The 16,420-nt window shown below is 32.4% G+C and overlaps 3 protein-coding genes across 3 annotated transcripts; 1 reads left to right on the top strand and 2 right to left on the bottom strand.

Moving 5' to 3' along the window:
* Positions 1–1,358: 1,358 nt before the first annotated feature.
* On the top strand, positions 1,359–3,353 carry LOC108983510 (transcription factor bHLH92). The gene is made up of 3 exons (XM_018955156.2): positions 1,359–1,801; positions 1,910–2,206; positions 3,033–3,353. Exons 1-3 carry the CDS (start codon positions 1,451–1,453, stop codon positions 3,132–3,134), a joined length of 750 nt encoding a protein of 249 aa, XP_018810701.1. The 5' UTR covers positions 1,359–1,450; the 3' UTR covers positions 3,135–3,353.
* A 2,201-nt stretch (positions 3,354–5,554) lies between these two features.
* Positions 5,555–7,693, bottom strand: LOC108983534 (40S ribosomal protein S15). The gene is made up of 4 exons (XM_018955201.2): positions 7,533–7,693; positions 7,299–7,447; positions 7,125–7,182; positions 5,555–6,055 (listed from the first exon to the last, which is right to left on the bottom strand). The coding sequence occupies exons 1-4, from the start codon at positions 7,533–7,535 to the stop codon at positions 5,807–5,809; spliced, it is 459 nt and encodes a 152-aa protein (XP_018810746.1). The 5' UTR covers positions 7,536–7,693; the 3' UTR covers positions 5,555–5,806.
* Positions 7,694–8,661: 968 nt separating this feature from the next.
* Positions 8,662–12,671, bottom strand: LOC108983533. Its single transcript, XM_018955200.2, has 9 exons — positions 12,483–12,671; positions 12,216–12,404; positions 11,824–12,047; positions 11,550–11,611; positions 10,867–11,097; positions 10,606–10,735; positions 10,132–10,472; positions 9,863–10,007; positions 8,662–9,216 (listed from the first exon to the last, which is right to left on the bottom strand). Exons 1-9 carry the CDS (start codon positions 12,490–12,492, stop codon positions 8,971–8,973), a joined length of 1,578 nt encoding a protein of 525 aa, XP_018810745.2. The 5' UTR covers positions 12,493–12,671; the 3' UTR covers positions 8,662–8,970.
* Between the last annotated feature and the right edge of the window lie 3,749 nt (positions 12,672–16,420).

Below are 16,420 nucleotides of genomic sequence, written 5' to 3'. Positions count from 1 at the left end.
TTTCGCACCATCTTATGTTCATAAATACACTTCTGCTATGCGTCTAATGTTGTTTCTATTGAGTGAAATCATTCAGTCCTGCTTTATAAATAACTATGAATTTGTTATCTGAGTTCTAAATAATTTGAAATGTCATGTCAGTAAATATTACATATTAAAACTTTAGTGATGCTATTCTGTCGCCTCTATTTGCCTGTACTTTTCTTTTCTTTTTATTTTTATTTTAAATATTTTTTAAATATTTTTAAAAAATAAAAAAATATCAATATACTAATAATTATTTTTTTAATTATTAAAAAAATTAAATATATAAACTGTCAAAATGAAGCAAAATGAGAGGCATACTCATGTACGAAACAGTTCGTATTCTTTCTTTTTTTTCTTTACTTTGTTACAGTCAATAATAGGAAAATGTTACGTTAAAAAAACTCAAGTCAAGTTAGAAAATAAGATTATCAGGTGTTCCGTTCACCACACGGTTGCTTGTCCATTGTTAATAGTAGATGGGCCCTCACAAGTGTTGCATAATATATGGACCAATAACAAATTCATCATTTTTTTTATTTTGAGAAATAATATTTCTTAATTTTAAAATATGCAAGTCTGTTTATTTAAGAAAAAAAAAAGATAAATCTACTTATATAAAAAGAAAAATATTTTTTAATAATAAGTCTCGTTTTTTTCTACGTAGGCTTTATACCCTAGAACCCTTTAATTTAAATTTAAAAAAGAATTAACTTTGTGATTCCTATCCGATTGATACTTTCTAATATAATTTTTTTTATTTTTATACGTAATTATCATAACACGGTAACAATGCATATACACGTAAAATATATTTTTTTTATAAATAATATTACATATAATTATAGATTATGTAAGTGTTGCATACTTTTTATAAAAGTGAGAGGTCTAATATTAAAAAATTAATTTTATTATATATATTTCATATTTACTTATTTTTTAAAAAAAATCAGACAATTTAGACACTCTATTATATGATTACAAATATCATTACGATACAAAAACGTGGTCAATAACAAGCAGCAAATATTAAGTCAATATCTGGTCTCGAATGTCACTCGTACAGCGTAGGTATTCCAAATGTTGTGGCCGTGCAACAAGGGCGGCTGATGTGAAATCAGCGGACAGAATTGTATGTTCGCCGTTTATGACAAAAGTTCCAGTATGTGGTCAAGCTTCAGAGCAGGACTAGGATGAACTACAATCTTGAAAACTTGTAAGCTTTGACTGTGGCAAATTCTCCCAGGCCAACACAACAACGTTGACCACGTGTTAAATATGCTTCGACGAGTCCTATATATATATAATATATACATGTGTGTGTGTATATCAATCCCAATCCCAATCCCAATCGATCGTTACACAACAATTTAACAGCTACGGCCGGTATTTGACACCCCCGGGAAAACAAAAGGCAGAGACAAGAATGATGGAAATGTTTTGCCCTCAGGATTTGCAGAGGGAGGATTTGCAGAGTGGCATGTTCTGGTATGATGCTTATGAGGCTCCGCCGGTGAAACAAAGCGCTTTTGTGGCGTACACAGAGGGACCCAGTATTGAGTTTGGGGCAGGGAATTGGAATTCAGGTTGGATCCGGGGAAACAATATGAACAAGAGAATGGTAGAGTTCTTGAGGAGGAGTTGGCATCCAAAAATTGAAATCCAAGAGCACGAGAAAGAACGGGGTTTTCGCCACATGATGAACGAGCGGGCGAGGAGGGAGAAGCAGAAGCAAAGTTACATGGCCCTGCATTCAGTGTTGCCTTTTGGAACCAAGGTGAGTGTGGATTTTTTCTGTAAATGGGTGCGGTTGTCTTAATTAAAAAAAAAAAAGGTCATGTTGTTTATGAATCTGTGTTCTTTCGTGCTTTTTGTGTACGTGTAGAGTGATAAGAGCTGTATTATTCGAACGGTGGCCAAGCAAATTCAAGAGCTGCAACGGCGTGTGGAGGAGTTGAAAAGGAGAAACAAATTAGTTGTTGAAGCAAGCATGGTGGCAGTGGAAGGGAAGAGAGACGTAGGGGCAGCCAAGATTAGAGTAAGAGTGCCTAATCCTTCATCTGGGGTTGATTCTATGGTGGAAGTTCTTAAATGCTTAAAGACCTTGGGACTGAAAACCAGAACCATCCGTTCAAATTTCTCTGCTCTGGAGTTCTCAGCTGAACTGGAGATTGAAACCGAGGTAGTCCTCTCTCTCTCTCTCTCTCTCTCTAGTTGTTTTATTTTTTTTTATGAGCAGCTGTTGCATGTCTATGTTGAGATAAGGACATGGATGATCTCCAACTATTCCTAGTGAGCGTAGGGCGCTGTTTTCTTGTTCATGAGCTATTTTAGGTACTTGTAGCAGCACATGACATTCACATAATAAAACTCTAGAACATTTGGAATGATTTCTTCTGATGCCATTGGAGTTTTTTAGATTCACATGGCATTCACGTCCAAATATTCATCTGCGGTAAAACTTAAAAAAAAAAAAAGTCTTTTTAAGACTTCTAGGAATTAGCAAGCAGCCCATGCAGTAATTTGGAAACAAGCATATCTCATCTTAAATATGTGAAACATCGCAAGACATAAAGCCAAACATAAGAAAAAGCCTGTATCTTTTGGATTAGGTGCAAGGATCGTACAGAGGTTTTTTTGTTGTTCTTTTTTAATTGTCTCAAGACATTTCAATTTTGTCGCAAATTATTTATGAAATTTATTTTAAAAAAGAAAAGAACCTTCAGCTTGCAATTAATAATTGTTAGATTTTGAAGAACGAATCACCTAAAAGTTAAGAAGATTGTGATGCTAGGAAAGTTCCTGTCTATGAATATATATATATATATATATATAGGAATATGGATGGAACTGTGGTTACCTGCTCTCATTTTATTACTGCTACTATTCTTTTCTTCATTTTTTTTTTTTTTTTTGAAAGACTGGAAATTAATGGGATTATGCACGTGGGGTGTTTATATGCTAATTTACAAATACTAAATAGGCTTGTCTCTTTTGATTTTGGAAAGATGGTGGGAGCTGCTGACGATGCTGAAAAGGCAATAGACAAAGAGATAACACTACATGAAGTGGAGAGGAAGCTTCTTCTCCATTTCGACGAAGAAGGATGAAGAAGCTATAAACCAAATGGGTAGTAGGCCGCCAAAGAAAATCAACATCTTTTTAACCCTTTTTCTATGTCATGTAAATTATGAATGATTAGGTACCAACTATAAGGAGAAAAGAATAATTTTACTTAGCATCACACACACCACACTTCTTTTAATTTAATTTTTTTTTTTTTTCATAACAAGTATGTAATGTATAGATGATAAGTAGAATAATTCAATTAGTTTAGTATGAATAAAATAAAATAAAAAATTAAAATATGTATGGCGTATGATGTGGAATGATGAGTAGCATGATCCGAAGAGAAAAAAGTGTTAGATTTTCTATGTTTTTGACTTTGAACAAGAATTCAGACGCCTGTTTAACTCTCAAGCTTAGCTACTAATCTATCTAATTGAGCACGAGGCAATTACTGGTAAAAGGGGATGCCGTAGCTTATTGGCTGGTAATGTATGGGTTATTAAACTAATTATAAGCTGAGAAAAAAAGTAGCATAGAAGCAACAAGATTAAATGAACGGTTTGACTAAGGTGGTCGGTCTTCTATCAAGAGGACAGTTTAAAATAAAACATGTTTCTAACAAGGAAAAAGTGACAGTTTAAGCTGAAAACGAGCATTTTCTATAAATCTTTTTGTTACTTGTAATTATAAAAATAAAATAAAATATTCGAACGATAAGGATAAGATTGAAGGAGCCTCATTTTCCTTAAGATCCATTGTGAGAGAACTTCATGCATCCTATTTCTTCTTTTACTTTTTTTTTTTCCCCCACAGCAAAGAGGAAGATAAATACATTGTGATGTGAGAGAACTACATGCATTTTTTTCCTCCGCAGCAAAGATTTTCTTGAAGGTATTCGAGAAAAAAGTTCGTGTCCAATGAGCCCAATAAATTCTTAGAACCCAAGAGAGAGAAAACCACAATAACCAAAGCCCTTACCAACCCCTAGGGATTAGAACTACAAAAAAAACTATCTGCAGTAGCTGTGCGTAACTTCTGGGAAGTCGGTGCCCACATGGAAAATAAAATGGCACCGTTTCAATTAAATGGAAAACGATCTGTGCTTAGTCCCCTCCCCTTCGTCTTCCCATGAACACTCCCTCCCTTCAAAGACCACGAACAAGCCCTCCTCCCTTCATCTTTCGAGATCTTCCCTCTCACGAAACTACTCTACCTCTTCACAAATCTTTAGCTAACAATTTAACGTTTTGTTAATAATTTAGTAGTATAATATCCAATGGATCTGGACTTCATCTCAATTTTTGCAACTCACAAAATTCTATGTTTTTAAGGTATTATTTTCTACAAATTTAAGGTTCCTCGTGCAAAACTCATCCGGCATTTGTGCCATTGAGCTGTTGCATTATGAGGCCTTAATGCTTTTTCTACTCTTAAGTTCGACAACCCAAAACCATATTATATGGATAGACTTCGTATGGGTCCTAGGTATAATGGTTTTTGTTTGAAGCTAACCATTGGCCATTGTGTTTTAATTGTTTGTAAAATTAAACCCCATGTTTTCCCTACCAGGTGAGTTGGAAAAAAAAATACTTTAGGCATCTCGTGTATTCCTTAATAGGCGATAGAAATTCTACTTCATTTTTGTGGTTAGCTGAGCAGGCCAAGCCATATCCTCTCAGTTTCTTACATTTGTAGAAGATAGAGTTTGAGGGAGTTAATCCAAGACTTCTTTCGTATCCCAATTTTTTTTTTCTTGGCGGAGAAATGCTTCAACGTATCAGTAATCCTTGATTGTGCTCTAGTCTGCTACTCACCGAAGAAGAAGAAAAATCTTGCATTTTCCTTTCCTTCCTACATTTTTCTTTCTTTGCTTTTTCCTTTTCCTTTTTTGTTTTTCTTTCCACGTAAGCTCCCATATACAGCCGTTACCCACAGTTTGCAAATGCCGCTTAGCAGAGGTGATAGAACTACACAGTTTTGAAACCACTTTATCAAATCCCAACATAAATCAGGCCATTCATTAATATCATTACTATACCACGTGTTATTTAATAACCCAAATTTAACAAAGGGTGGCTCCCAGCTCCGTTAGTGTAATTGTTGTGTTTTTTGCGTTAAATAAAAACGTTGCTACACCTGCATGGCGCTTCCCCTTATTCCTCTTTATAAACTACTCCTATCCTGCATGGCGCTTCCCCTTATTCCTCTTTATAAACTACACCTATGATAATTGATCAATAACACTTTGACCTTACAAGTCATGGACGTCATATGCTCAGGAGACCCAAAACAAAGAGGTCACAGCATACTTTTATTTTTTTCTCTTATCAAATGTGTGGTATATAGATAATGAGTAGAAGAATTCAACAAGTTTAAGACGAATAAAAAAAAATGTGGCTTATTGTGTGTGAGGATGAAAAATAGCAAAGCTCTACTTTTAATGAATATGAAGGGTGCAAACTTAACAAACCAAAAAAACTTCTCTGCGATACTTTGTCAAAGCACACAAAAAATGTCAAACATCAAAACTAAAACATAATCATTGTATCAAATGCAAAGGCTTTGCTGACTATAAACTGACGTTCTTTATCAAATTAAAGGATTCAACAAAACATGGAAACATTAAAACCCAGATTGAGTAACAAACAAAAATTTGATCATCACGGAGGTTCTTTGACAACAAGTCTAAAAATACTGGCCTCTTGTGATGATTTCACTTCAGAGGAATGAACCTTGAAGAATGGGTGGCACCAATACCAGGTCTACCATGCTTGACAGGCTTATAGCTGATTGAGAATTCGGCCAGGTAATGCCCAATCATTTCAGGCTTGATTTCAACCTGATTGAAGGTCTTGCCATTGTAGACCCCAATAATGCTTCCAATCATTTCGGGTACTATGATCATGTTGCGGAGGTGGGTTCGGACAGGTTCTGGCTTCTCACCAGGTGGGGCCTCCCTTTTCTGATCCAAAAAATCATGAAATGAATCATTGGAGTATGAAATGTAGTATTCTAGGCCATTATACTTTCACCAAAAAAAAAAACCATCAAATGGAGAAGAAGGCATTTCCACTCATATAGAAGTCGGTAGAAAATAAGAATTTCGGATTAACAGATTATTTGACGTCCTAAAAGGTGCATTTATATATCTATTTCCAAACTGTCCACAAAACATAGAGAGGCCACACTCAGCATCAAACTGTTGATATGCCGTCCAAGCATTCCTTACAAACATAAAGAAACAAGCCAGATGTCTAAAAACTTTGATACATTATCATCACAGGCAACCCAGATGTCACTATAATTATATATTCTAATACCAGTTACTGGGCTAACTACAGGCCCATTAGACATGACCAACAATGCCTTTCTTTGCTGGACATCCTCTTGACCTTCAAAGACTCCTTGCAAGTATATGAAAGCAAAGATCTCATCACATGGTACAACTCAAAAATCATATAAATAATTACTAAGGTTATCCCAAAATAGATTACTAAATGATGAACTCTATTCATCGTATACAAGCAACTGCAACTATCACTGTAGAAAACCCATGCCATTCTCATCCAATATAGGAAATTATTTCTAGTTTTTGCAATAAAAAATTATGTAACTGCTATTTCAACCTAAAATCCCATGCATTATTGCATACAATATGAGCGTCACAGAATACAAAGCCTATTACCAGAGCTTAAAAACAAGCATATCACGTCTCTCTTCATTATATATACCAAATGGCTTAAGCAATAATATAAGAAAACAACACCCTCCAATTACTGAAGTTTAAAACAAAACAAAAAAGCATAAATAGCAGGGGCAAAAGCAATGAATCCACCTGTGTGCGAAAAATACGTTAAAATCAACACTATCAACTACTAAGAAAATCCTTTATAAGAGACGAGTGACGTATCCACAGCCAAAACAAACAAGCATACTAACATCCAATTCCAGAATACCATTATTTAATCACAAAGCGCATCGCATTAGACGTGACTTTAATGAGAATAACGACAATGATCAAGAAAAATTACCGCTTTGCGAAGCTTCTTAATCAGGGCCATTGGCTTCCGCTTCAATCCCCTCTGAAACCTGTAACGCCACAACCAATACACAGAAATCAGACCAGTTCTCGACCTTAACACAAAGGACCCATGAAAAATTCAGAACCATATCCTTAGATCCTTTGCAAAAACTATAACATATACCTTCTGCGAGCACGGGCATGGAAAAGCTTAACGAGCTCATCGGTAGACATGTCAAGGAGAGCGTCCAAATCAACCCCTCTGAAGCTGAACTTCTTGAACGTCCTCTTCTTCGGCTGCCCCGGTACCGCCACATCGGTCTCAACATCAGCCTGAAACACACGAAGAGAGAAAGTGAGGCCGAAAGAGTGAGAGAAAAGGAAGAATGTACAGGAAATAATGAAATTTGGGGTTGACCATGGTTGGAGCTTGGAGTCGCAGGATCCCTTATCGAGTTATCGGCAAGAAAGCTTGGGTTCGATCTGTGGCCGCTAGGGCTTTCGGGTTATGTCGATTGATGTATATATAGTGGGTAGTGTGTCTGTGTCTGTAGCCCTAGATTGAGAGTGTGAATTTTTTGTAGAAAGGACCTTTAATTTTCTTTAAATAGATTGAGAGTGTGAATTTTTTGTAGAAAGGACCTTTAATTTTCTTTAAACTTACTAAAAGTCCCATAAGTTTGTAAATTGTAGAGAGGGACACTTGCGCTTCTTTAATTTTCTTAAAAGTCCCCGAGATTTTGTAAATTGTAGAAAGCGGAAGGAAATTGTTTGGATCCTTTAGTTTGAATTAAAATATTTTATTAAATTTTAAAAAATATGAGAGAGAATTTTGAATAAAAATATTATAAAGTTAAAAAACTGTTTGAATATAATTTTAATTTTAAAATCTGAAAACATTGTATTATTTTTTATGTTTTATTTAAAACTTTGAAAATTTTGTAATAATTAGATGAAAAATTAAAAATTAAAAATTATTTTGTATATGAGTGATATTTAAGAAAAAAATATCTGAAAATATCTTACAATACGTTAAGGATATATTGTTCCACAAACAAGACAAATTCCAACAAACCACCACATAAGCAATTAATTAATCATTTTAGGAAATGATACGAGCTTGACAGCTTCAATGAAACGTGAAAATTGAAACTAACATGTGGTAACTGTAGTGTAGTGTTTTAACGTTGATTTTTTTTTTGAATATTAATGTTGATGTTGATAACACTCGAACAGCAACATCGGAGTAGATTTTAGCATGTATAGTCTATAGACCTACATATTTTTATTGCCTTTCCACTCTATAATCTATGTAATTGTAATTCAATCGTAATCTATGGCAAAAGTTTATTATAAGGATATTCAATATCTCGACCCTACATATTTGAGTATACAAAAGTGGTATATAAGAGGTCATGCATTATTTTGGAATAAAATTTGTTATAAAAATTATATGTATCAGCCACTATTTAAGTTCACATCCTACTTATTTTTTTTCATAAGAAATGAGAGTGTTTTTCATAAGGTACGGGATAATGAATAGTAACTAATGAGAAGAATTTTTCTTTATTTAAATCGTTACATGTGCGTGTTCGTTCCCTCTTAACGATACTAAAAATAAAAATAAAAGGATCAAGAAGAAATCTCATTCCCAATCTCTCCTATGAGCCCTCCCTCACAAACACACTTGCCTTAGATTGAAGATCAAAGCTCCATTGCATGGATATATTCACAAAACTCCAGCTTAATTCAATCAATAAACACAAAGTTTCACTTCCCTTAATTAAATCTACCTTCTTCCCACATTAATCCTCAAAAGGCAAAACATTGCAAAATAATCAAAGCAAGAGAATGGGTTATATTATTCCTTTTGCATTTTCATTTTTAAGAATACGGGCCCTTAGCTCCAACTGAAGGCTAGGTCTCGAAGGGGACAAAACAAGGTCTTTCCAAATGGAACCGGGCTCAAATATTGGGCTCGGGTGCGCGTAAAGCTCGTATATGGATTCTGCTTCAGCATTCAAACTGCTTACTTCTGTCAAACATTTGATTTCCTCTGTATCGACCAGCAGCCTGTCTTCTCCATCTTTCCGTGCTATCAACTGCACATTCATGCCAATCATGTCAGCTTAAAATATAGTAATTCAAACTACTGATTTTTATGCTGTCATGCGAACTTAAGCTTTGATATAATGCACAAGGTAAACATGCAGATTTCTTTACATTTCATGGAATGGTAGAATTAGGATATCTATACTCATCTGATCCCAACACTTTATATGGTTAGGAAATAAATAATGTATGTGGACCGCCATATTTAATGCTGGAGTTAACATTGACCACGGCTAGTACTTAGTGTTGTGAGGTATACGTATTATGTCTATCTCTGTCCAAATCATAGAAGAGAGATGATATTTGCAATCGTGAAGTGTACAAATGCCGCACAATCATTTTAAAAAAAGTGAGTAAATACGGGATCCACATAAAAAAATAAATAAAAATTTAATAGTAGATCCTACTCTTTCTCAAAACGATTGCATGGCACTTGCGTACTCTACGATTGTATGTAAGATTACTCATCATAGAATCATGTGCTTGAGTTAGAAAATTGTAAGAAATCCTGTGCCAGTCCAGACCATCAGGTTCCTAACTATAATTTCACATGGTTATGCAGTAATCGAGCCAGTTGATTGAAAAAAAAAAAAAACAGGAGGGGAAGATTGAAAAGCTTTTTGTTTTTTCTTTTACCCTGGGTGGACCAGCCACAGCATTGGTGCAGTAGAGTCTGGCATTATCGACAAGTTGACAGTATCTTGGAAACGCACTCGCAAATCTCTTGTGGGACTTCAACTGTGAATTAACCCTCACTGCCCTTCCCATTATTATAGCTCTCCTGCACAAATTCCCCCATAAGAGAATATATAGAAGATTAGTATCACATATAAACAGCCTTTCAGACCCTAAAACCAATAAATAAACCAAAGATAATGGTGGTGGTGGTTTAATTTATACTGTACCTGATGCCTCTGGCAACAGCTAAATAAGCATCACAAACCACACCAACCAACTCTATTCTGTAAGGTTTTCTAACCGTGGCTCTTCCATTTTGTTTTGGTTGTTCTTCCTCTTCTTCTTCTCCTTCTACCTGCTCCCAGTAATTTTCAGTAATGGTGTCGTCGTCGGCCACCTGGTAGCCTATCCCCATGCGGTAGCGGCATTTGTGTACATTACGAGCCATAGCAATCGTCTGTTCAACGAAGGGCTCCCATGACAGAGTGCCATCCATTATAACATCCCGTCCTTCATTCAGTGCAGTTACTAGCAGTGATGAGGCAGCATCGGTGGAAGATTGGTGCACCTTATCAAAATCCAGCAATTCAACAGTATTTTCTTGTCAGTTGAGAAACATACTTTTTCATCTTGAATGTTAATACCCCAATCATATTAATGTGTCACGTTTAAGCAGAAAATTAGCCGATAAATATGTGTACCAGTTCAGCGGTTTGAAGCATGTCAGTGTGATGGCCTCTAGAGCTAAGGGCCCTGTAGATAACGTCGGTCTCTTTGAAAGCATCTGCCTCTACTATCACGACACTTGCCTCTGCTTCTGACCAGAATGGTCTGCCGAAAGGGGAAATAAAAAAGGAAAAAGCACATCCAGCCTCGCATCAATCACCAGATGAGATGTTGATTATGATGTTTATAATGGTGAATACTAATAATAGCATTGGAGATAACTATTAATTAATTACTCTTTAAGAATATCTTTAAGGACAGTGCTCTTGCCAGCACCCATGCCACCACCCATGAGAAGCAGCACCGGACTCCTCTCGCTGTGGGCCACTGGCACCATAACCTCTGTACATTTTGATTCATCAGTAGTACCCTTCGATGCACTGCAGATTGCTTTCATCTCTTCCACCAATGTATTGAACACCCTTGTCACCTTCAAATCCTTAGTCACCCTTTCAACTCTTTGTTTCCTGATCAAAGGTGAAACGAGACTAAACATCATGAGTAGAATGGCAATATTAATCATAGGAAAATCATTTGTGCAGGAAGCGAGCATACTTTTTTTTTTTAAGTATAATTTATTTGAAAATTTCATTTTTTACTGTGAATTTTATTTTATTTTCAAATAAATTAAATGAGAGTTACACAGCCCTCATTAAACGTACAAAATCAAAAGCAATTACTAATCATATCTAAATTCTAATTGAGCCCACAGCAATTATTACACCCAAGTGATCGATATAAAAATCATAAACAGAAAATAAAAGTTAGGTATCATGTGATGCATTAAATTTAATTTATAATAAAAATAATTTTATATAAGCGTCACTTAAAAACATATTAATTTGTGAATTTATTTTATAAAATATGGCTAAAATATTTCTCTCCCAATAAATAAACTGCAAACTGAAAAGGAACTCACCTTGTTACAGCCAAGATCATGTCTTTGAGCCTTGTTTTTTGGCCGGATTCGATGCTCAAAACCTACCATTCAAAGGATAAGTATATAGGAGGTCAGCAAAGGAAATATAAAGATGAACAAAGTAACGAAGGAGGATGATAATTAATTTCAACAAGGAAAAGAAAAAGTCCAAATGTTTGTACTTGCTGTTTTCCTCTAGAATTGGCCTACCATTCTTTCTTTCTTTTTTCCCTTTTTGGTTTGCTTTGAAACTGGACTTGGAGCCGAGCCATACCTGACTAATCATAAAAGAAGCATGACCCCAATGGAATGCAAAATAGCTGAGGATGCATTTCTCAAACTCCTCAATCAACTTCACGTAGAGGGACTCAGTGTCTGGTTCATTCGCGAAAAATGCATAGATTCTCTCCTCGCACTCTTTGGGTTTTTTCAAATAATCGTAAGCCAACTTGCATAGTTGGGGACATTCATTTGCATCTGAAAATCCCATTTGCCGAGCTGCAACATCAACAAATATCAATGATTTAATCTAAATCTTTTCCCCAGAACTTTCCCCAGAACTAAATCTTTAACATCTCTCTATCTCAACTAAAAGTAGTGGAGAGTAGGCTTTGTAGTTGAAAGAGCCCTTTTTTTGTTTTAAGTTCATGGAAAAAATATATTTACCAACATAATGGGAGAATCTCTCGAGCTTTCCGACACGGCCGGATTCTGTCCTTTCTAGCCGTGGAATAATTTTGTTGTCTCTGGCCGGCCTAGACCTCTGCCGGTAGTATTGTGCGGCCGCGGCTGCTATGAATCCGAAGAAGGAGGCGGCGAGGATGTGCGTGATAACGACTTTTCCAGGACCACCATCTGTAGAGAGTTTCAGTGGAAACTGCGTCACCATGGAGAGAGAGAGAGGGAGAGAGAGAGAGAGAGAGATGGGTTTACCAAGCTGCATCTTGTTGATACTCAGAGGAGGAGGACACGTCCCAAAACAAGAGGAAACTAATCAAAGGCAGGCCGGAGCTGAAGTTGAGAAGCTTGCCGAGCTTAATGGATAGATCGAGATTGGGGACCTAGAAAGAAGATTGTGTTTGTTTGTGGAGCCAGCCAGCTTGGTGCTGACTTTAGATGATCGTTATTATATCAGAAATTATGTTGGGGTTGTTTAAACATTCTGATTATGTAAATGTCAAATTATAATTTGCTTAATATTTCATAATTTTATATTTAACTATTCTATTTAAAATTTATTTTTACATTAAATTATCTATCTATTAATAAATATAATAAAAATATAATAATCTTTTTTAAACTTTATTTTTTTAATATTTTACAATTCTATCCATTATATATTAATTAATAATTAAATTATAATTAACATATGATTGATAGAGACAAACGATAAAAATCATAATAAAAAAAGATAGAGATAAATTGTAAAAATGTTAATTATAATTAACATATATAATTGGTAAATACAAACAGTAAAAATCTTAATTAATAAGTAAAAGATGCACGGGAGATAGCCTTTTGAAAGGAAATTGGAGAAAAATAAAATAGAGGTGAATATTATAGTGGTTTTAAAAAATTGGTTTTAGGAAATTATTTCCTAAAACAACTAAATTTCTAAAAACTCAAAAATAATTTTTACATTAATAACTTTGTTTCCCAGACAATCAAAGTGCAAAGAAAGAGTGTTTACGAGGGAATAAATAATTTTTCAATGCTTTTAGTCTAGCTACAGTAAACACTAAATATGACTCAAGGACTTAGTTTATTATAGTTAAAAGTTATTTTTGTTTATATTTACATAATCTAATGCAGCACATTTTTATACTCTATTAGCCAAACTTTTAACTTTATTTGTATTTACATAATTTAATGAGAGTGTTCTAAATTGATTAAATTTTTTGCATTTTGAAAAATAATGACTAAATATAAAATTTATAGGAAATTTTCTTTTCAGTCTCGCGTTTTTATTTTGAAAAAAATATGATGGTAGATGCTAAATATACACTCCAAATATTATCAGTGCATTTTTTTTATGTAAAAAAAACACATGTATACAAATGATAACTTTTTTAAATATATAAAAATAAAAACGGAAAACAAGAAAATGCAGGCTTGTGCATTTTGGGTGTGCACATTTGGTGTGATTTTAAAAAAATTATTAAATATTAAATTTATATGAAAAAAATTTTAATAGTAAATTTTGTTTTTTTTTTTCAAATAGAGCAAACGAGACACATCCTAAAATTATATCTAATATATATATATATATATATATATATTTTTTTAATAACAAACCTTACTTTTTTTTTTCAAAAAAGAAAGATGAAACTTTAAACATCTAAAAATATATATCTAGGATTACTTTAGTTATAATGATAATAAACGGGTTTAACTGAAGCAAATAAGAGAGTTTGAAATCAATATATTTTTAAAGATATGATTATCAACTACTTTATTATTCCTTTCAACTAAAAAAATAAGAGATGGCTGGTTTGTTTTAGCAGATGAGATGAGATGAGTTAAAATTAAAATTAAAAAGTTGAATAAAGTATTGTTAATTGTTATAATATATTTTTTAATATTATTTTTATTTTGAATTTTTAAAAAATTAAAATATTTATTTTATTTTGTATTAAAAGTTAATAAAATTATAATGATTATATTAGATAAGATGATTTTTTGAAAATAAACAAAATCTTATTTTATACAAATTGCTGATAACATGCATGAGGCTGATCTTTATTGGATGAATGGTTTCCACCACAAAACAGAGGGCATGAATTCTCTAGCTTTCTCTCGTTTGGATTCGAAGATGAGTTAAGATAAATTGAGATGAATTATAAATAATGATGAGATAAATTATAAATAATAATGAGATTTATGAGTTAAAATTGCTAAATAGTAATGAATAGTAGTGAGATGAACTGTGAATACAAACGAGTTAAAGAGATTAGATAAAAAATAATTTTATAAATTGATATAGTTTCATGTAATCAGTTAAATTTATTTTATAACAAAAATAATTTTATATTTTGATGAAATACATCATCCTACATCAGTTTGTGAAAATTATTTTTATGTAATTTATTTATGACTAGTGTATTTTCCTTTTCGTAAAGTAATTTTATAAAAATATATTAAAAAATTAATGTGACTTTATGTGTTATATTAAATTATAAAATTATTTTAATTGTAATGGAAATTTCATAGATCATATTAAATTATATCATTTTATAAATTTATTTTTATAAAATATTTTTGACGGTAGCTCTTCTCTATTGATATTATACCTCGTAGAAAAACACTAAAGTTGAGATTAATAGCAAGAAAAATAAATAATTCCCTCTCTCTTTCTAGTTTCAATAACCTTAAAAACTAAAATTGCAATAAAATTAATCTCTGAAGTTTAGTTTTTGACTATTTAAATTTTACTAATCTAATTAATCTCTTTCTCACCCTCCCATTATAAATGTGTAAAGAAAACAAAATTTATGATGTTAACATTAATAATATATTGATAAATTATTATTAATGGGAGGGGTGGAGGGGGACTTACCTGCTTTCGTGCTTACATTTTTATTATATCGTCAATAATATAATAATAATAATAATTCAGAAGATTTTTTAATTTTAAAATTTAAGTATCAACATATTAATTAAGTAAATCATAATTAATTAAGCTAGTGGCGGTGGATTTGGACCGTCAGTTACCCTTTTTTGCCAAAAAATATATATATATATATAATTGAATTAAGATTCGTTTAGATTCAGATATGAGATGAGATGAGTATAAATGATCTATAAATAATAGTATAATTGTTAAGTTGAGATACGATAAAATAATTTTTACAAATTTTGCATGTTTAAATTAGAAATGAGATAAGATGAATTTAATTTTTTAAAAATGAGATAGACGCGAGTCTTACAAATTTTTACCTAGTATTTGTAATGATTTTATTTTATTTATAAATAAGTAATAATAATTTATAAATTACCTACCCAATGTTTGTTTTTTATAATATATTTTATAATAATATTATAAAATCAAAATATTTTTTTTAATCAAATCATTTTTGTAAAATATCAAATAAAAATATTAATTATTTTTAAAATTGTTAAATAATTATTTTTTATATTTATAAAATATTTTTTTTATAAAAATATTGTGCTTAGAATCAATTTCCACGAGGATGGTTGTGGGGCGAAAGCGCTGGTCTTCAGCCCGTGAAGGTTTCAGCCTTTCTGATAAAACAGTGTCCTGCAGTGGAAGCGCTGGTCTTCAGTCTTCTGAAAAGCACTGACATGGCTTTTTCGTATTTCAAATTACCGTACAAGCAGTGTAAATTGATTTTTTTTTTATTTACTGGGAATACCACGTGAAAGATGTCAATCACATGAAACAGATTTTACTTTCATATCATATTATATTTTATATACACTGGCGTTCTTTAATGTGTTATAATGTTTTTTTTTTTTCGAAGTTGTATTAATCATTTCATCCTACACAATTTAAATATTATTATTTATTTTTTTATTTTTTTCTGATTAAGCTAATTAAGTTATTATATTTACCATTCATATATTACATATTTATATTTATTATAAAAAAATTAAAATAAATATAATGTACAAAAAATGAAAATAATAAGTAGAATTATTTACCTGTTAAATTTGCTGCAACATAAAAATCCGTTAAAAGATAAAGATGCATTTTGATCGCATAATATATGTATATATATATATAATTATTTGTATAAATTTAAAATATATAAATTTTGAGCAGTATTTTTATTAAAAAAAAATAGATCCATTAGTTATTTTATATAAAATTTGTACGAACTTACACACCTTAACACTTTTTTAAAGGCAAA

The sequence above is a fragment of the Juglans regia genome, chromosome 12 (genome assembly GCF_001411555.2).
Source record: "Juglans regia cultivar Chandler chromosome 12, Walnut 2.0, whole genome shotgun sequence".
Lineage (NCBI taxonomy): Eukaryota > Viridiplantae > Streptophyta > Magnoliopsida > Fagales > Juglandaceae > Juglans > Juglans regia.
Note: the sequence above shows the minus strand (reverse complement) of the source record. Positions and strands in the feature narration are given on the sequence as shown.